The 21717-nt window shown below is 39.4% G+C and overlaps 1 protein-coding gene across 1 annotated transcript in view; it reads left to right on the plus strand.

Moving 5' to 3' along the window:
- The first annotated feature begins 1782 nt into the window (after positions 1 to 1782).
- dnajc2 (DnaJ (Hsp40) homolog, subfamily C, member 2) overlaps positions 1783 to 21717 on the plus strand; it is a 41077-nt gene continuing 21142 nt past the window's right edge. The window contains exons 1-6 of the mRNA XM_059987200.1: positions 1783 to 1993; positions 8276 to 8466; positions 14545 to 14620; positions 16473 to 16571; positions 16789 to 16930; positions 18680 to 18760. Coding sequence (XP_059843183.1) covers positions 1921 to 1993; positions 8276 to 8466; positions 14545 to 14620; positions 16473 to 16571; positions 16789 to 16930; positions 18680 to 18760 — 662 coding nt within the window. The 5' untranslated portion in view covers positions 1783 to 1920. The remainder of the gene's footprint in view (positions 1994 to 8275; positions 8467 to 14544; positions 14621 to 16472; positions 16572 to 16788; positions 16931 to 18679; positions 18761 to 21717) is intronic.

A 21717-nucleotide genomic window follows, 5' to 3' on the forward strand; every position in this document is an offset into this window, starting at 1 on the left:
AGCTGGCACCTCGAAACACTGAAGAATTGCCACCAATGTAGCCTCTGCAAAATTTTCAAATTCATTAGTAGCTGCAAACCAAACCAGTGTGTTTTCCTAGGCTAATATCCCAAGTTTTGAACCTCTCACACTCAGTCACCTCTGACAGGTGGGCTGCAACTTTTGTGCGTCCAACACCAGATTCCTGAAACAGACACTGTAGTCCAAGCAGAATGAGGGGTGACCTCATTGAAACTATCGAATGGTACTTGATAGAGTGGATGTTGAATGGATGTTTCCTATGATGGAGAGGAGTCTTATGACCAGAATAGGGTGGTGTCCTATTAGAATGGTGATGAGGAATTTCTTTAGCCAGGGAGTGGTGAAGCTGTGGAGGCCAGGACTGTGTGTATATTTAAGGCAGAGCTTAATGGATTCTTGAATCGTCAGGGCATGATGGGATATGGGGAGAAGGCAGGAGGTTAGGGCTGAGAGGAAAATTGGATCAGCCATGATAAAATGGCAGACTCAATGGGACAAATGGCCTAATTCTGCTCCTATATCTTATGGTCACCATTGTGAAAAGAGATTACCAGGAAAGCAACAAAAAATTCAAAGGTTCAGCCAGGTACAACTTTAGGTACCGACCAAAGAATGCAGACAAGGGATTGAAACACCAAAATAAAGGCTAGACCATTTATAACTGAGGTGGGGAGGCATTGCTTAACTGAGGTGGGGAGGCTGGCAAAGGTTTGGAATTGTTTACTGCAGAGAGCTGTTGAGTTCAGCCTTTAACAACAGATATATTACATTTTTGGATATAAAGCAACAAATTTGAGCTAGATCAGGAAAATTATGTTGAGACAAGACAATAGTTAAGATCAATGATACAGAAGGGGCAAAGATTTGAATGGTTGACTCTATTTCTATTCCTTAGGATTGGAGGATTTTCTTGAAATCTGTTGGAAAAGTATCGCATCTTCTTTCGACTCATGGGAATTCTTGGCCATTACTGTTTAGAGAGGAGGTATTTGGGAATGCTTTGTGAAGCTTAAGTGCCTTTATTGAATCCTCCTGGCAAACACTTGCTGTCCCAGCTGTAGCAGAGTAAGGGGCTCCACTTCAGAAACACAGAACTCCAGAGGAATCGAGATTCTCTCGAAGTAGACCTATCTTGCCCAGGAGCTAGGCTAGTTCATTGCTGTACCAGGATCAATTCTTTCTTTGCTGGTCCCGCACCTTCCTCTCCATACAGCAGATCATCCCAAACTTTACCGTCCCACTGCTTTCAGACAATTATGTCATTTGACAGATTTTTACGAACCTTGCTTGTTTTGTCCCATCAACCGTAAGGACCTTGAATTCTCGCAGCAGAACCCTGCCTGGCTGAACAAGCTCTATGCCTCCTCATTTGACATCAACTTGATCTGAAGACAAGAGATTCTGCAGATGCTGGAAATCCAGAGCAGCACACACAAAACGCTGGAGGAACTCAGCAGGTCAGGCAGCATCTATAGAGGGGAATAAACAGTCGACTTTTTGGGCTGAGAATCTTCATCAGATCGGATCACTTTATTCCCCTCCATGAGATGCTGCCTGACCTGTTCCTCTAGCTTTTTGTGTATTATTTTGCTTGCTGTCCAGTTGCGTGGTATGAGTGATTTGGAGCACGAAATCCCTGCAAGATGAGATGTATCTGCCATTGACCTAGTGTGGTAATTTCCCCCCACGCTTGCTGCCCGGAACGCTCCTCGCATCCTCCAAGTTCCACAGACCCATTAACCTCTTGCACCCGGAGGAGGGCCGTCCCCCGGAAGTGTTCCGGTGAAAGTAGCCGGCCGGTTCATGTGGCGGCGGCCGCGGCCACGGCGAGGATCCTTAGTGCTGTCGCAGTGCCGGAGCCCGGAGGCTGGCTGATTGGGTGGGTTTGCAGCCCCTTGAATGGTCGGTGACCCAGTCATGCTGCGTGAGGCGCCGGAGGGCCTGGCCTCTGCTGTTTTGAAGCCACTGGCAGGTAAGATTCGACGCAGCGCTGGGGAGGGAAGCGCCGCTCCTGGTCGGTTTGCCCTGGCCCCAGGCCCGAGCTTCAGCACGGGGTAGAGATTGAGCCGCTGAAATCAGGTTGGCAGCACACTCCTGCTCCTCAACCCGGTCGCTGGATTCACAACACCTTCACTTTTAACGTTTCGACAACTGAATGAGATTTTATGCCGTGAGTTTTCTTCCACCTTGATGAGGCTTGAGCGTTATACTTCACAGTATTTAGAGTATGGAGCCGTAGGTGATTCTGAGAATCTGCAACTGAGGGTTGAGTGTGGTGTGCAGGACGGGATATTGTTTTATAATTTCATTTTATACTGAGATGAGAAATTACTTTGCACTGAGTCTTTAAAATTTTCGACCTCGGAGGACAATTAAGTATGCTTAATGTTTGAGTATATTCGTGGCTGAGCATGGTAGAACTTTGATTTGGAAGTAAATTGGGATATGGGCATTCGAGAGACAAAAGGATGAAGTGTACAAGCTGAGATCTAATTAAATAGTTGTTACCATCGAGGTTGAAGATTTCAGAGGTCAGTGATGATCTGTAACCTGCAAGTTAGTGAAACAACACTAGATTGTGGCACGGTAGTGTAGTGGTTAGCACAACACTTTACAGTACCAGCAACGCAGGTTCAGTTCCTGCTGGTGTCTGTAAGGAGACTGTATGTTCTCTTCATGACTTCTGGGTTTCCTCCAGATGCTCTGATTTCCTCCCATAGTTAAAAGGAAATTGGTCATTGTAAGGGTTAAATCGAGGGTTGATAAGCGACACAGCTCACTGGAAGGGCTTATTCCACGCTGTATTTCAATAAATAAATATTGCATCAGAGTAGCAACTGATTTTTGTTATAGGTATTTTAAGAATTTCAAGGTTTAGTGCTAGTCAAATTATGACAAGTTTTGATTTTGATAATTCATGAGTCCTTTATGAAATACATTGATGCATTCCAATTTTGTTGAGGTTAGCTATTTGTATAATCTATTCTATATCGTATAATCAACTGATAGATTTTAAATAAAAAAAGGTTAATTTTTAATTAGAGGAAGTGAAGGGGAAGAGGAAAGCAAATAATGTTTGCATTGATTTTTTTTTCTGGGGAGTAACTAAAAGTTGAGGAAGGAAAGAAGAGGAGAGGTGACAAGTTGCAAGAATAGTATTTTATAAACCGTAGAGAAAAAAGCAGAAAGCTTCCCAGTGGATCATGTGATGTAAGTGATGTAGGTGAAGTGCAGAAGCATGACAACGAGCAAAATTAGATCTTGAAAGCAAAGCAAAGAACTTGTGAAGGAACCAACAAGATGACAAAAGGCCAGGTTCACTGAAGATCTACATTGAGTATTTTCTTATTTGCCAAATGCTCCACAAAGACTGGAACTGAGAAACACTGGAACAATGGTTAACCCTAAACTGAATTTCATATGTCATAAATGTTGGGGATAATAGAGGCAATAGCTGGCAGTGAGGGGTATTGGTAGACAAGGTATGAGAATAAAAAGTAATATGTTACTATAAATTGGAGGGAACTGAAGGCATGCTAGGAAATATATTAATGAAATTCTAACAAAGTCTATCTGAAATCCTGAAACAAATAAAACACATGGATAACCCACACATAAAGAACTGTTTGGCTATCTTCAGATGCCATGGAAACATCCTCTCTTTGCAGTCTTCTTGTTGACAGGTTAATCAGCATTAATCTGACAAGGGAGAAACATGTTTTACCTTTTAGTTATCTCAGCATGAAATCTTAGGACGTGTTCTTGGCAAAAATCATTGTGGCTTGATAGTGGACAGCTGAGCAGCAATCTGGTACTTTCAGCCACGATTGATGTGGTATCAAGCCTAATGTCTCTGGTCTCATGGGCAAGAGGTAAGTCCATGCTCATGCTTTGCTGAGGTTCCTTTAATAAACTTGATTTTGTTAAGCATAGTTGCTGTTTGTGCTTCAGTCCAGTACTTGTAGAATAACCTGCTATCAGCATGTGGTTTTAGTGTTACTATGCATCAACGTTTGTATGGCTAAATAAAACCAGTGTTGGGTTGAATATTGATAGCTGGACCTCCATTGACTGAAAATAAAGCAAATCTTGCATTTAAAAACAAAACACACTCTGAAGATCAGAATCAAGTTTATTATTACTGATGTATGTCATGGAATTTGATGTTTTGTGGGAGCCGTACAGTTCAAGACATAAAAATTACTCTCAGTTACAATTAAAATAGTGCTGGGGAATAGCGAGTAGTGTTCATGGACCATTCAGAAATCTGATGGCATTGGGGAAGAAGCTGTTCCTAAAACATTGAGTGAGGGTTTTCAGGCTTCTGTACTCTTCCCTAACGGTATTATTGAGATGAGGGTATGTCCCAATTGTAGGACCTTAATAATGGATGCCATCATCCTGAGGCACTGCCTTTTGAAGGTGTCCTGGATAGTGGGGAGCCGTGTGCTTGTGATAGAGCTGGCTGGGTCTAGAATCCTCTGCAGCCTCTTTCAATCCTGTGCACTTGAGCCTTTGTTGCAGGTGGTGATGCTACCAGTCAGAATGGTCTCCACTATACATCTGTAGAAACTTACTGAAGTCTTGGGTGACTTACTAAATCTCCTCAGACTTCTAATGATGTATAGCTGCTGTCATGTCATGCCTGCTCGATTGCATCAATATTGTTGGGTCCAGGATAGATCCTGTCAGATACTGATGCCCAGGAACTTGGGCCTGCTCACCCACCGTTTCCACTGCTAATCCCACATTGCGATTTACTAAGATGGGCTGAACTATTTATTTACTTTATGATATTGAAAATTTATTTACTCTACTTTGTGAAATGCTTACCTCTCCAAAATAATGTCAATGGATGTGGGTTCATAATAAAAATTTAACATAAATTATTTCACAATGTTTTTTTCCAAATTCGATATCAAGCATGGTTAATACATAAGTTGGCTAGAAACACATTATAAATCTAATCCTGCTGTTTGCCATTGAGAACATCAATTAACATGGTAGATTTGAGAGATCAGTGGGGAAGCAGTAAATTAGCTGGTTTATTAATGGTGACCTGGTTTGATCTTTGTTGAACCATGCATTGACCAGCATGTTTAAATAGTATCACAGATAATCTATACAAGCTTTTAGGCATGCCACTAACATTAAAGGTTTGTATAATTACTGAGCAAAGAAAAAGGCAAAAGCGGCATGTCAATTACTATTTGTAATTCTGTAATTTATAATGCAAGTGCGTATACATGGCATTTTCAGTAATCAATTTCTATGTTTGGTTCTGATATAGTTTTAAATACTGTCCTCAACCCCAGTGACATAACAGGCACTAACTATACTTCTAAATACTCTGCAATACTTGATAGAAAACACTGGGGTTAATTTTGCTACTGGTTCTCATTTTATCACTTCTTTGACCAGAAATTTTGTACCTCTTGTTAAATTTCAATGCATCAGACATTCCTATAACAATATTAATGCTGAAGATTGACTGGAAAAGCAGTGAAGAAACAGGTATTATTTTTATGTAGTTTCAAATCAACAGTACCTCAAGCACTTTGCAATATATGAATGAGTTTTGAAGTGGCATAGTTTTTTGTGACTAGATTATGCACTTGGGTAACAGACTGCTGGAGAAACTCTGCAGCATCAGTGAAGGTGGGAAAGGAATTGCCAGCCTTTCAGGATTAAACCCTGCATCAGTTCACATCTTCAGTGGGAATACAATATCCTACAATATTCTAATTTTGGACAAATCTGGTTTCACTGTGATACTGTGATGATTAACAGGTAAAGCTTCTCAGCAAGTCATATGAAAGCCACCACTGGTGGGGGAGGAAATCTGTAACAATAACATTTAAGTTTATTAGAAGTTAACCTTGTTGCCAGTCTGGAGTAATACCACATCAGTTTAAATTTGTTATTTATTATTTGGAGATTTAGTCTACACTGAAAATGCACAGTTTAGAGTTAAATTTCAGTGCTTCATGAAAAGGCCTCTTCAGTGAATAATAATCATAACTCTGTTTCAGAGTTTTTAACTTTTTAAATCTATGTTTCAGAACCTGAGGTTCAATTTATATAGTTTTTTTTTATTCTTAAAAGTATTTGGTGAGATGACTCTTGAGTGGTGTGCTAGTTCTTGGGCTGGATATTCACACAGGTTTTGTAGTTAGTATCTGCCATGCACAGAGCTTATTGTCTACTCACAGCTTTTTCATAGATCTTGAGCAGTAGTTTTCACCCAATGCACTTGTAATCAGGATGGGATACAATATCTGTCTGAAGAACGTTCACTGAGATGTGAGGCTAATCATGTCTAAAATGTAGCTTTGAGCACAAATGACGTAGAAGTAGGGGATGATAATGAAATTAAATTACAGTTTATAAAAATATTTCCTGTGTAGATTTGAGATTTCATCATTTTTTTAGCTCTGGAAAATGGGTTGATTGTAATTAAGACTTGATTGTGGTATTTACATTTGAGATGTACGAATGTTAACTTAATAGGTTTAATGAATAATCACAACTCTACAACCTTGTGTATTTCAGTAGTGATTCTATTGATTTTGTTACTAGTCTAGTGAACTGGAGTAAATCAAACAGCAATATATAGATTTTGGCATTTAACTATTCAGGTTTAGAATTCACTTTAATTTACTCCAAAAATGAGTGCTGTGAACTCGCTATCATTCACTATGCAAAATTTTTGAAATGCATTGTCTTAGGACTGAATTGAAGGAACAGCCTAGCCCAGGGGTGGGCAAACTTTTTGACTTGTGGACCACAAAGGGTTCTAAAATTTGACAGGGGGGCCGGACCAGGAGCAGATGGACGGAGTGTTTTGGTAATACACCTCATAAGAGAAAATAAAATATCATGGGATATGTAGAAAACATGTGCTTTAATTTCAATTGAAAATGAACAAATGCATTACAACAAAATATCTGTCTTTGAAGTCCCATGGTATTTAGCTATTTATTGAAATGACTTTTAAAACACTGAAAATTAAATGAATAAAATACAGCTTTTTTTTAAAGGTAACAGTTATTATTTTAAAGCACTGAAAATTCTGTTATCCTTCAAGATATTATCATCATCACTCTCCTCCTGACTGTCTTTATTTCAAAAACGGTAAGAGATGCAGGTCTACTTGTCCTGCTCCCTCTTATTCAATTGTCCCCTGTGCCAAAACTCAACTACGACCAGCACAAAGACAGAACACTGACAGCGCGCCAGTATGCAGAGCGCGTTATTTGATCTGGAGCGCATTTTTTATTTTGAGAACATACGTGCACCTGCGCACTACTCATGTCCATCACTTAACAGAAATGACATGTAACATGTAACTTATTGAAAAAAATATTTTCAAATGCATTTTTTACATAACACAACGAAGAAACTTATTTTTAATTTCAGTGGGAACAGTGTTGTTGGTCTCCCTTTTTAGCCAGCGCATCAAAGTCTGGATTTAGTTTTGTTGTGGCGATTCTCAGGATGGATCTGAGGTGTTGGTCAGTTAACTTGGATCTGTGGCTGGCTTTGTTGATGTTCATGACGCTGAATGCCTGTTCACACAAATAGGTCGAGCCAAACAAAGAGTAAAGCGCAAATGTGGAGTAATACGCTGCACCTCAACAAAGGTCAATGTGTAGCGGTGTGCTACAGGCAGCGCTAAAATTACGACACGGAGTCGGTAACTGCAGTCGAAGAAAAAAACTTTATTCGAAATCCCCAGCCTCACTTTTAAGCCTCCCTGAACCTGCCCCCCGTGGCGCAGAGGCTCCAAAGCTCTGTGCTCGCAAATCCCCACAGGCTATCTCCCTTAGCCGGAACACTGACTAATTGTGAGCCGGTTCGGATGTGCCAGGAAATGGGTCGCCACAAATGTATATAGAGTGCGTCATCTATTGGGAAAACGCCAGAATTGCGGGGAAAAAACGTTAACAAGGTTTATTAATACAATTTCATCAAGTTCTGCGGGCCGGATTAAAGAGCTTAACGGGCCGTAGTTTGCCCATGCCTGGCCTAGCCTCTGTTCATTGTTTCCTGCTTTGTAGATTTTTAAAATCCAAATATTAACCATCATTGTTTTCTGATTTTAATCTCTTTCATATACCACACCCAGAATTTTAGTTCTTTTCTTGGCGTGTTGCTCCATTAGAGTATAGTAGTAGTAATAATATTTTTAGTTATTGTCATAAGAACGTCTGTATCAGCAAGACTTTTTCAAGTGATCTCATTTTCCATGCAGCTTCTGTACTGTGCCCAGTGGAGCCAGTTGGAAGATGGTTTGAAGCTCTTGTAAAGAGACGGGCAAGGAATGTATCAGCTTCCTTTCATGAATTGGAAGATGAGAAAGAATCATCTTCTGAGTCAGAAGATGAAGAATTGCAACTTGAGGAATATCCATTGCTGAAAACACTTGAGCCAAAAGACTGGAAGGTATGTATAGGTGTATGATATTTACAATTTCTGTCCGCAGTCAAATAGCAATTTAAGCATGTTAATACACTTTTGTATTCTTAGTTTATTCATTTGCTTTGATTCTTGAGCCATTTTGTCAGTTTTAATTTGTTGGTTATATCTGGTTAATTTTCTTTAATATCTGCACATTAATCTCTATAATTTTAAAAAGTCAGGTTGTTTATGTTAATCTAGTTCATTGTCATTGAGAATTGATAAAGATTTCCATGATAGCTTTGCCACATCAGCCTGTTGACCATAAATGAATGCTACTTTAAAAATAGAAAATGTTGGAAATAGTACATTAACAACATCTGGTGAGCGAAGCTGCACTTAACATTGTACTAATAAGTTATAGAGTAGGTGAGTCTCCAAATGGTAATTCATTTTTTCCAAGCATGCTTGTTGATGACGTGAGCCTGCTGAAAGCATTTGACAAGGATCCACGGATTAGTTTGGTTAAATTTAAAGCTCATAGAGCTGAAGGCAAATTTTTGACCTGCTTTGGTGGTTCATTTGGAAGTAGAAAATAGATTAGGGTTAATGGGTATCTACTGCGATTAGAAATATGTTTTTAGTGTTTCATAAAGGGCCTGTTCCTGTGCTGTACTGACTGTTCCAAATTGTTTTGTGAGTCTTTACTTATTCATTTTATTTTAATGATTTGGACAACATAACGGTGAGTTATTTATTGAAATTTGTAGATGGTGTAAAGATTAGGGGCATAGTAAATAGTATAGACAGATGTTGAAATTTATGGAAACATTGGATCTGGGAAGTGGACAAAATTGTAGGATTTACGTGCACATAAGTTGGGTTAACTAAAATTTCAGGCATTTTCTATATAGGGGAAGTGTTGGGAACAAAAACAAGAGATCATAGGTTTAAGATGAAAGGAAGACTTATTAAAGGGAACTTCAGGGGAAAGTTTTTACAGAGTAATCGGTACAGTTGGCCCTCCTTATCTGCGGATTCCGTATGCGCGGATTCAACCAACCGCGGATCGGGAAAACCCGAAAGTTCTCTCTTCAGCACTTGTTGCTTGAGCACATACAGATTATTTTTTCTTGTCATTATTTCCTAGACAATACAGTATAACAACTATTTACATAGCATTTACACTGTATTAGGTATTATAAGTAATCTAGAAATGGCTTAAAAGTACAGGCAGTCCCTGGGTTTTGAATCAGTTCCATTCTTGAGTCTGTCTTTAAGTTGGATTTGAAGTCAGAACAGGTACATCTGGTATTATTTAGCGTCAGTTAGTCAAACGTTTTTCTTAGTATATAGTACATATTTAACCTTTCTATGCATATAAAACACTTAAGAAACATACATATTTCAATAATTAAACCACTGCGTTGCTTAGTAATAATTGTAGCTTTCATCGGGGCAGGGTCTTTCACATGCTCCATTAAAATTGTTCCGATCATTGACCGACGCCTTTCCAGTGATCAATGGCGTTTCACCTCTTTCCGATCACTTTATTACTTCCACCTTATTTTCAATCGCAATCGTGATTATTTTCATGAACAGAAACACCGCGGATTCAGAGCTGAGCCACCAGGTCCTAATGTCCACCACACGGAGACATGTGAAATAAACTCCGGGGTTCTGCTGGGTCCTAAAGACCACCGCACTGATACATGTTAAATAAGGGACTTGAGCATCCACAAATTTTGGTATCCGCGGGGTTCCCAGAACCAATCCCCCGCAGATAAGGAGGGCCGACTGTATCTGGAAATTGTTGGAGGAAGTGGTGAAGTCAGATCCAGTCACCATGTTTAAGAGATATAGGCAAAGCGAAGAAGGATACAGGCCCTGTACAGACAGGTGAGATTAATGTATGTAACCCCCTGGGTCGCCTCAGGCTCGCTCAGCTCGTTCTTGTCTAGGGGGAGCAGCCTTCAGCCCCGCCAAACTGGGTAATCAGCTGGTGTGGATGCTGTGTGATGTCCCCGCCTCGCCCAAAACCAGACAGTACACCATATGCGATTAAATGAGTACAATTTATAAAGGTTACTATAACTAAGTGATTAATAACGATACAGTATATATGAAGAGAAAATTAAAGAAAAGGCGCCAAACTTATCAAAGTCCAAACCACTTCGTGCACAGCCGTTGGAGCTCAATTACTGAAGTCTTCTGGCCACCATTCGATCCCCTCCAAACTCCTCGACTCGCAGCTTAGGACCCTCCGAACTCCTCGACTCTCCAAACAGCTCAGGACCCTCCGAGTGGTCAACCAAGCACATCTAGCTTCATCCCCCCCCCTCAGAGAATCTCCCAGCCTTGGGGTCCGATCCTCGCCCAGCTTAGAGCATTGCGTCCTCTCTCTCGACCCCCTCGCGCCGATCTGCCCAAAAGCCCGTCAACAAAAGCTTACAGACTCAGAAGAAAGAACATTAATCCCCATTTGGTTTACAAAGGAATACCATTCTCGTTATCAGTAAATTTGCATTCCTGCGAGTTAACAAAAGGAAACCCTTTCCCAACAGTAACAAAAAGAGAAAAAAGAAACCCCCTTTACATGTAAATGAAAAGAAGCTGGCTTGGATTCAGCTGAAGGGCTCATTCGGTGCTGTACAAACTGTGACTCAGACTCCAGCACAAACTCAAAGAAATTCAGGGAGATGGGAAAGCAAGTTATTGAAAAATAATGGTAGTGTTTTTTAGAAATAAATGTTCAATGGTTCTTCAACTTGTATACCTAAAAGCTAGAATGAAATGGGAGAGATGTTTATATCAGACTCTACCCTGGTTGGAATGTATCTGAGTACTAGAACAGTATGGTATATAGCCCACAATAAGTAGATTAAACTAAAAATGGAGTCAATGGGAATTAGGTGGGAAACCCTCCACTGGTTGGAATCATACCTGGCACAAAGGAAGATGATTGAGGTGGTCACTCATCTCATTCATAGGACATCACTGCAGGAGTTCCCTAGGAAGTGTCCTAGGACCAACCATCTTCAGCTGCTTCATCAATGACCTTCCTTCCATCATAAGGTCAGAAGTGGGGATGTTCGTAGATGACTGCACAATGTTCGGCAGCTTTGTGACTCCTCAGATAGTGAAGCTGTTCATAGCCAAATGCAGCAGGACCTGGACAATATCAAGGCTTGGGCTGACAAGTGACAAGTAACATTCGAGCCACATAAGTGCCAAGCAATGACCATCTCCAACAAGAGAGGCTCTAACCATCGTCTCTTGATGTTCAGTGGCATCACCATCACTGAATCCCCTACTATCAACATCCTGGGGGGTTACCATTGACAAGAAACTGAACTGGTCTAGCCATATAAACACCATGGCTACCAGAGCAGGTCAAAGGCTAGGAATCCTGCAGTGTGTAATTCACTTCGGGCTAGTCCACCATCTACAAGGCTCAGTTCAGGAGTGTAATGGAATACTCATCACTCTCCTGGATGAGTGTATCTCTGACGGTGGTGTCTGAAAAGAGGATGTTGTCTAAGTTGCATGCCATCTTGGATAATGTCTCCCATCCATTCCATAATGTACTGGTTAGGCACAGGAGTACATTCAGCCAGAGACTCAACACTGAGCGTCATAGGAAGTCATTCCTGCTTGTGGCCATCAAACTTTACAACTCCTCCCTCAGAGTGTCAGACACCCTGAGCCAATAGGCTGGTCCTGGACTTACTTCCACTTGGAATAACGTACTTATTATTTAATTATTTATGGTTTATGGTTTTATATTGATATATTTCTACACTATTCTTGGTTGGTGCAACTGGAACGAAACCCAATTTCCCTCGGGATCAATAAAGTATGTCTGTCTATCATCAACACTCAAGAAGCTGGACACCATCAGTACAAGGCAGCCCACTTGATTAGTACCCTTCCACAAGTATCCAGTACCTCCACTATCGATGAACAGTTGCAGCGGTGTGTGCTATCTACTAGATACACTGCAACAACACAGCACAGTTCCTAAGGCAGCACCTTCCAGACCCACGACCACCACCATCTAGAAGGATGAGAACAGCAGATACTTGGGAACACCACCATTTGGAAATCCCCCTCCAAGTCACTCACCATCCTGACTTGTCCTTCATCATTGCTGGCTCAAAATCATGGGATTTGCTCCGTAACAGCACTGTAGGTGTACCTGCACCTCAGGGACTGCAGCGGTTCGAGAAGGCAGCCCATCACGACCTCTCATGGGCAACTAGGGATGCCCACATCTCATTAATGGGTAAATTTTAAAAAATCCTTTCTGCCTGCACATGACCCCAATCTCTCCATTCCCTGCATATGAAAGCCTCTCAAATGCCACTGTCGTATCTGCTTCCGGTGTGACCATCCATGACAGGAAGCTCCAGGCATCTACCACTCTCTGCGCAAAATAAAACTGGCTTTGACTTTTCTCCCTCACACCTTAAAGCTCTGCCCTCAAGTACTTGACATTTCTACCCAGGGAAAATGATTCTGACTATCTCCCCTAGCTATACCTCTCATAATTTTATAAACCTCTATCAGGTCTCCCCTTAGCCTCTTATGCTCTTGAGAAAACAGTCCAAGATTGATCAACCTTGCCTTATACCTAATACCTTCTAATTCAGGCAGCATCCCGCTAAACCTTTTCTGCACCAACCTCAAAGACTTTTTTCTATAATAGGTCAACCAGAACTGCACTTGGTATTCCATCTGATTTGTGCAAAGGATGTTTAAATTGAAGGAAAGAAAGAGGAAAGGGGATCAAGTGCTGTACTGAGAGGTGTAAAACTGTGCAGCTGATGGAAATCCGAAATAAAAGAAGTTGGAAATAACCAGTGGGTGATTTGAATCTCTGGATGTTGATAGGAGAAGCAGCCATTCCAGTTATAGGTCTGGGAAGGTTAGGAGAGTGGGGGAGCAAGTAAGTTGCATAAAGAATGGTTCCTTCAGAATGCAGAAGGGAGAGGGAATAACTTGTTTGATAGTGGCAAGGATACAAATATTTTGTTTCAGGTGGGCCATGGGTTCATTTTTGTGGCCAATTTAGCGCATTGTATTCATTGCTTATGTTGTCTCCGCTATGTCAGTAAAATCAAAGCAGAGCACCTTTGTTCAGAATACAAAGGCAATCCTGAGCTTCCAGTTACCAGTTTAATTTTTCATTATTTTGTCCTTGGCCTTTTGTATTCCAGCAAAACCCAAAGTAATCTCAAAGAATTGTATCTCATCTTTCAGTTTGTCATGTTATGCTCTCTGGACTCAACTGAATGTTTGGTAACCAGCTTTTCTAGTTTGTGCTGCAACTGGGCAATTCTGGTGAACGATAATCATGCATAACTTACTTTTACTCTCCCTGTAGACGCTCCCTGAATTGTTGGGTATTTCCACTAATTTTTTTAATTTCCGGGATCTGCAATGTTTTGTATCTCGTTCCCAGCATTTTTCTTTCCTTGCTCTCATTTGTCCTAATTAATCTCAGTCCTCCAGCCTTCATCATACTCTCTCAGCTCATTTCTTTTCATAACATGATATTTTTGATTTGTTTCTATCTTTTATCCTTATTTGATAGTTTTCTCCAAATCAATTCTTATATTTAATTAAATATATAATCCCACCTGCACAGCATTAAACAAAAAATAGTTCCAGTATGTCTGAAAGGATACAAAGCCAACAAGGACCAAAGTATGAGGGCTAATGGTAAAATTCAAATCAGCTGATGTAATAAACTGCTGCTAAATAGTCTGGCTTTTGTTATTTGCCATTTTTATGGGGTTTGTTTAAAACAACAAAATGAAGTATATCCTATGGAAAAATGTAAAATGTTCTGAAAACTGTAAAAGCTTAGCATGTCAGGCAACATCCACACAAAGCGAAACAGTCAACATTTCAGGGACGGGGCATTTTCTGTTTTTGATGTAATAAGTTCCTGTTTATGGTTAAAACATAAGGGAAACAGTCAAGTTTTAAATGCTAGGAACTCAATCTGAATTTAAGAATGCATTGGAGTAATGCATCTTGGTTTATCAATTAATTAAGCTGTCCATCTGTATTAATTTTATGATTAAGTTGATTGTGGGTGTTTAAATTTTTTTACAGAATCAAGATCATTATGCTGTTCTTGGGTTAGCACATTTGAGATACAAAGCAACACAGAGACAAATCAAGTCAGCGCGTAAGTATTTTCCCACTAACTGAAGGGTTCACTCGTTTGGAAACCCTTTTAATTTTGTACTGTGCTTGATATGTGTTACATGGAATTTAAATGTCATTTGAGAAATTTTAGATAGCTAACTCAGAGGCAAAGAACCTGAACAATAATTTTTGATGTTTTCTTTACCCTTTATGTTCAAACCAGAAATTATTAGATTCTTATGTAAAAGGAAGCAAGAATATGATGGTAGATCAGTCGTGTTGAATAATAGAGCATGTTTGAGAGTCTGAACAGCCTAATTCTGCTTCTGGTTATGCTCTAGATCAGCTGTGCATTTTGTTTAATCATGTGAAAGTGATGTAATGAAGGGCAATAACATCAAAGATATAAAAAGTGTTGGCTGGAATTTTGTGATGCAGGGAATTAGTTTTCTTCCTTATTATTTGATATCCTGATTTTTATCTTTATTTTCATTTTGCATTGCAACTTATTGTAAAGGTGAAATAAAATGCTTCAGTATCCTCTGCAGGACACCTGTGATCTGAATGAATGGAGGATTAGACATTCACTTTCATAAAGTTAGAGCTGGAATAGCACAACTTGTGCAACATCTTATTGATTTTCTATGTTTAATCATTCACCTGCCCCACCCTGCAATTTCTGGATTATTTGCACATTAATGATGTTAGCCTAACCTCAGCATTACTTTGACATCACCTTTTGGGCTACTGTTGTGTATTTTGTGAAGACAATAGCCATTGAAGTTCTCAAAACCTTTTGAGACCTCTAACATAATAATTTGAAAGCTTTAGTGTTTGGAGTAATTCTACACCATTGTCACTTGTAGCACAGCTTGCCTTCATCTGAAGTTGATGAAACACAAACAGTCCAGCTCCTACAGTTTCAGCTAAAGACAGTCCAACGACAATGATTTCTACCAATGGGGGGGCTAATGCACCAACTGAAATCAATATAATTGATACTTTCACTCGCAGTACTGCTTAGAGGAGCTTCAGGTCAATCAGACAGGACACGTAGATATGGATCCAGGAATCAAATAGCATTGATTCTTCAAAGCTGGAGCTTTAAATATCATTGGCATTTATATTCAAACTCAACTGTTTTCTTATATTTGTATTGGTGTGGGGGGGTGTCATTCCTCTAATAATAAAAAAAACTCCAATTACTCTCTTGTTCAATCCAAGCTCAATGTTTACTATCTGGAAAATGATGAATATCCTATGTTTTAAAAAAATATATATTTGTTGAAAGTAGTAGAAATATGATGCCAGAAACTTGCAATATGAATGTACCTAGTTGGACAGATACCTTGTTACTGTGCCTTGTTAATTTTTGACAGCTTACAGGGTCACTGATCTATATCTGAAAACCCCTTATTTAAACACATGTGAAAATAGTTTACAATCAAATAATTCAATAAATTATACAAATACTACTTCATATAATTATGACAAAATGTTTATTTTATATGCTCCTGCAGACAAAATCTGTTAAACCAAGCATTTGCCATCCTTCTAAAAATGCAATTGTGGTTCCTCATGGAATAAATTTACAAAGCTATTTCTATTTGAATGACGTCTTTTGAAGTTAAAATCTCTGAATCACACTTTTTGATGCAGTTACAAAATTATTTATACAGATTAGACTGGAAACCAAATTGTATACAGAGAAAGAGAAAAATAATTCTCAACTGGTGGATGAATTATTGATAACATGGCACCATTTGGGGAAGCCATGAGGGCTTGAATTACTTACGATTCTTAGCACAGTTTCCAAGTTAAATCTTTGAAATGAAATCTGCTCAGAAATGTATTGGACAGAAACAAACTTAAGCCACCCTGTTTTCTTTTAGATAAAGCCATGGTATTGAAACATCATCCAGACAAAAGGAAAGCAGCAGGAGAACAAATAGGGGAAGGAGACAATGATTATTTTACATGTATCACAAAAGGTAAGAATTGTACTGGTGTGCATTCAAAGTTGTGATTTGTTTTTAAATATCTTATTAAATTGTAGGATGGTGGATGGGGGAGAAAATCCAAAATTTAGAGTATAACTTTGATGGAAATTGTTTAAAATGTTATTAAAGTCATTTATTCAGTGAGGTTAACCGATGATCAGTCAAATGCACAATTTAATTCGTTGACAATTTTCTCCTAACCTTTTAGCCAATGAAATATTGTCAGATCCTTTGAAACGTCGGGCATTTGACAGCGTAGATCCCACTTTTGACAATATGATTCCTTCTAAAAGTGAAGCAAAAGAGAACTTCATTGAGGTGTTCCAAGCAGCCTTTGAACGGAATGCCAGGTAGGGGGAAAATCTCTGTCTACTCCATTGTAGAATTAAATTGAAAGAAAGAATTGAATTCAGCACTAACATCACTTCTGCAAATTTGGAATGAAATCACAAGGTAAAGGAATTCCACTCAGGTCAAGAACAGTAATGTTTCACCAGAGCATGCTTGAAGTTCTACTCTTAGAATATGCTGTTACTATTTTGTAATGGGTTGTGGGGAGTTTTAGATATTGCTTCCAATGTCATGTTAGTAATAACTCATCATCATTTCTAAATTTTTATTCAGTTGAATAGTCACTGTTTTTTGTCTTGAATTGAATACAGTCAACCCTCCTTATTCGCGAGTTTCACATGTGCGAATTCAACCAACCGCAAATCGCGAAAACCCAGAAGTACTCTTCCAGCACTTGTTGTTCAAGCATGTACAGACTTTTTTTTCTTGTCATTATTCCCTAAACAATGCAGTATAACAACTAATTTACATTGCATTTACATTATATTATAAGTAATCTAGAGATGATTTAAAGTACATGGGAGGATGTGCGTGGGTTATCTTGGATCGGGATCGAAAAAAAATCAGAAGTTCTCTTACTAAATAAGTCGGAACAGGTACATCCGGTATTATTTAGCGTCAGTTAGTCAAACAGTCAAATGTTTGTCTTAGTATATAGTATATATTTTACCTTTCTATGCATATAAAACACTTAATGTGTGTTTTAGTGCCAGGCTCAGGAACAGAAGTTCCCGAATTCGATCCAGTGACAGACCGCTATCGAGCATGCTCTCCACCGTGCTGGGTTGATGTGGAGGATCAAAAACCCCAAAACCCAATAATTAAACCACTGCGTTGCCTAGTAATAATTGTAGCTTTCATCGAGGCAGGGCCTTTCTCACTTTATCCTTTAAAGTTGTTCCGATCGTTGACCGACGTAGCCTATCACTTTTCCATCGACCGATGGCGTTTCACCTCTTTCCAATCACTTTATTATTTCCACTTTATTTTCAATCGCGATCGTGATTATTTTCGTGAACAGAAACACTGCGGATACAGATCTCTGCTGCCGGGTACTAATGTCCACCGCACTGAGACAGGTTAAATATGATCTGAGGTTCCGCTGGGTCCTAAGGTCCAGTGCATTAAAACAGGTTGAATAAAGGACTTGAGCATCCACGAATTTTGGTGTCCACGAGGGGTCCCGGAACCAATCCCTTGCAGATAAGGAGGGCTGACTGTATAATGAATTAAGAACTCCACCCTTGACAATGCATTCCAATTTGATAAAGCTGACCTATAACAATAATTTGCTACTTGTTCAATCTACTTTCTCACTGTAATGCCTGGTGTTGATCAATTTTGCGTTATTTATTATTGCAACTTACAGTAATTTTTTAATGTCTTTCATTGCTACAAAACAGCAAATTTCATGACATGTCAGTGATAATAAACCTAATTTTGTTTGTTTAGAAAGAAAATCGAATAGATCTAATAAATTTTACTAAATGGCTCATGAATTACAACAGATTAGCCTGTTGGGTTATCTGCCATTTCAAATCCAGTTTTACCAGACATGGTTTTTTTCTCAACTCTGTCCATATTAGACTGAAAGAGGTTTCTCAGATAAACTTAAATGTATGTTTCTCATTTTGTTTTTAGTTTTAACTGTTCAATTGAATTTTACTGAAAACTTTTTCTTTTGTAAGATTTTATCATGCACTGTTTACTAAACATTTAATTATGAAAAATACACATTTTATTCTTAGGTGGTCTAAAAACAAACATGTTCCAAAGCTGGGCAATTTGAATTCTTCCATTGAAGAAGTTGATGCATTTTATTCATTCTGGTAAGTTTGTTATTTCTGATGCCTTTATTCAGAAAAACATATTCTCTTAGAATTTATATAGCTTCAGATATAAGATTCATTTATTTATCACATGTACATCACAATCCAGTGAAATGAATTGTTTGTATTAGCAACCTAAGGACGTGCTGTGGGCAGCCCGCAAGATCGCTACACATTTCAGCGTCACACGTTGCGGCGCTAACGTAACATGCCCTCAGTGTTCGGCAGAACAATTCAGCAAGCAACAAAACAAGCCCGTTTCCTCCCTTACACCCAACCACACACACTTTCAACCCCAGGACAGGCCTCACGGCCTCCAGTCATCATCCTTTTGGCATCGAGCTTTGACTTCTGATCAAACTTTGGGATTCGATCTTCAGTATCGACTCCTAGACCAGCCAGTAACAGGGCACTGAACTCTAGGCCTCAAACAACGGGCTGGCTGACTCTCTGTCTCTCATGCCTTCTGTTTGCATGACATCTGATCCCAGGACTCATTGATCTGGAATAGCCTGACATCCACAGATGTCTGCCTTTAATCACATATCCATGTCACTGACGATCGAGTGCCAAGACTATATGTCTAATCTTAACCCTTCGGATGTAATACCTTTATCAAAACTCCTTTTGGCTACCTAGAAATCCCCACTGGCGATTCCTTCCCAAAGCCTTTGAGCTTTTCCTAAATCATGATGAAGTAACAGCTGCTTCTGTGTGATGTTTTATAAATGGATCAGCTGTTTGAGTAATGAGTTCATCTCATTATCATAAGCTGATTGTAGTCATAGAATTAAATTATAGTGCAATATCATGAACAGTATTCAAAGGATGGCATTTTACATTTAGTAACATAATGTGGAAATGGACAGAGTCAAGTAACTTCAAAATTGTAGGTTTGATGCATGTTTTTTTTACACAAGCACAAGAGTAATTTACAGAAATTAAAATTACGCAAGTTTCTATTGTTCCATCATGTTTTAGCAGTGATCCATCTTACGAATGTTTACATTTAATACAGGCCATCCTTGGTAACATCGGTTCCAATTTTACAAATGTCCACAAGTCAGAAAATAAAATGTGATCACATACTTCTGCAATACTGCAATGAATGGCATCAAAAGCACACAGGACTGAAAAGACAGTAGATGTGCTAAAAGTGGAGAGAGGGAAGAAAATAGTTCTGTACATCAGAGTTCATTCAGATGTTTGGTTGTGTTTTCTGGGCATGGGCCTATATATGGGTGAGAAACTGGATATCACTATATTTTGATGTAAAGCTTGATTCCTTCAATAGATTTAACGTGTTGTGAAGAACCAGTCATATCCTAAAAAATTGAGAATGCTGGGAATAAGCAACTTTTCCCCCTAAATTTTGAGGATATAAAGTAAAACTGACAAAATATTGTGATTATTTCCTTCCTTAGAGAAATTTACAACTTAATTTTAACTCTTGTATGACTTTTCAGATTCTGAAATATTGTTTTTTCCATTGGTTTGAACTGTGCTTATTATAGTTAAGATTCCAGTTTATTGCATTTCCCTTCCTAATGCCAGTTGAAAAATATTTCTCTGTGATGTATCGCACTAGTCAATATTGTCAGTAGCATTCTTGTCTCAGTTTTCAAGCAACACCTAGTATGCAGCATGGCTGATGATTCATTGCGATTTCAGGGGCTATTCTCCTTGACCTGGTGTGAGACTTGGGGTCCTCTGCTGATTAGTTTGTTACTAAAAGATTACACTGCATCAGCGTTATTCCGAGAAGAATATCATCCTGATTGATGCCTCTTCTGGGATTTTGTTGTGCGCAGACTGATTTCTTGACTTGCCCATGTGATAAATGACTGCACTTAATTGTTGTGCCTCTGTTAGTCTCGATAGACCATGAATTTGCACCTTGAAAAGTTTCCAGGGCGCAAGCCTGGGCAAGGTTTTTTTTATGGAAGACCAGCGGTTTCCCAAGCTGCAGGTTTCCCCTCTCCACGCCACCGATGTTGTCCAAGGGAAGGGCATTAGGACCCATACAGCTTGGGATCGGTGTTGTCGCAGAGTAATGTACAGTCAAGTGCCTTGCTCAAGGACACACATGCAGCCTCAGCCAAGGCTCGAACTAGCAACCTTCAGATCACTAGACAAATGCCTTAACCACTTGCCATGTGCCAGCACACTGCACTTAATAATTTAAAAATTAATAAATTAGTTTAATTAAAAATTAACTTAATTTTTTTCTGCACTTAATAAAGTAATACAAAAAACTATACAATGTTTTTGGATGTCCTGATGTAACACTTACCCAAAAGGCTGATATATGTCTAGGGGAAACGGAGATCCAGCCACTCACCAACCCACCTCCCGTTCGCGCAGGTGCAGTGAGAATCGAATTTATGCCTCGCGCCCACCAACAGTATCAAACCCACAACAAATACCGTTATGAAATACACTTTAAAGAGTTTACTAAAATTAAAAGAGTATTAGGCAATACAATATATATATGGAAAAAAACAAAAGGCGCCAACTTATCAAAGTTCAGTCTGTTTAGTGCACTCGTTGGAGCTCAACCATCGAACCAATCGACCCTTCATCGCTTGCCTCCGACTTCCACGTCTTCCACCCCGGACTCCCTGGTGATCTTCCGAGCGCAAGTCCACCTCCCTCGGCGTCTTTCTCCCGACTCCCCTCACACCAAAAACCCGCGAAAACCCCTCCCCCAAGTTCCCAGCCTCACAAGACACAATAATATTCCCCATTGATTAACAAATGAATACAATTACCATATCAGCCATTCTAAAGCGAAACAACGGCGAAAGAAACACTTATCCGACAAAGAAGCATTCCTACTCGTAACAAACCAAAGAAGCCATTTTGAGTAACATACACAGGACATTGTACACTGAGGATGTATGCCATATTATTGGAGTCCAACTGCAAGTACCAGTCTGCTTACTCGGTGAAGGATG

The sequence above is a fragment of the Hypanus sabinus genome, chromosome 13, assembly GCF_030144855.1.
Source record: "Hypanus sabinus isolate sHypSab1 chromosome 13, sHypSab1.hap1, whole genome shotgun sequence".
Classification (NCBI taxonomy): Eukaryota; Metazoa; Chordata; class Chondrichthyes; order Myliobatiformes; family Dasyatidae; genus Hypanus; species Hypanus sabinus.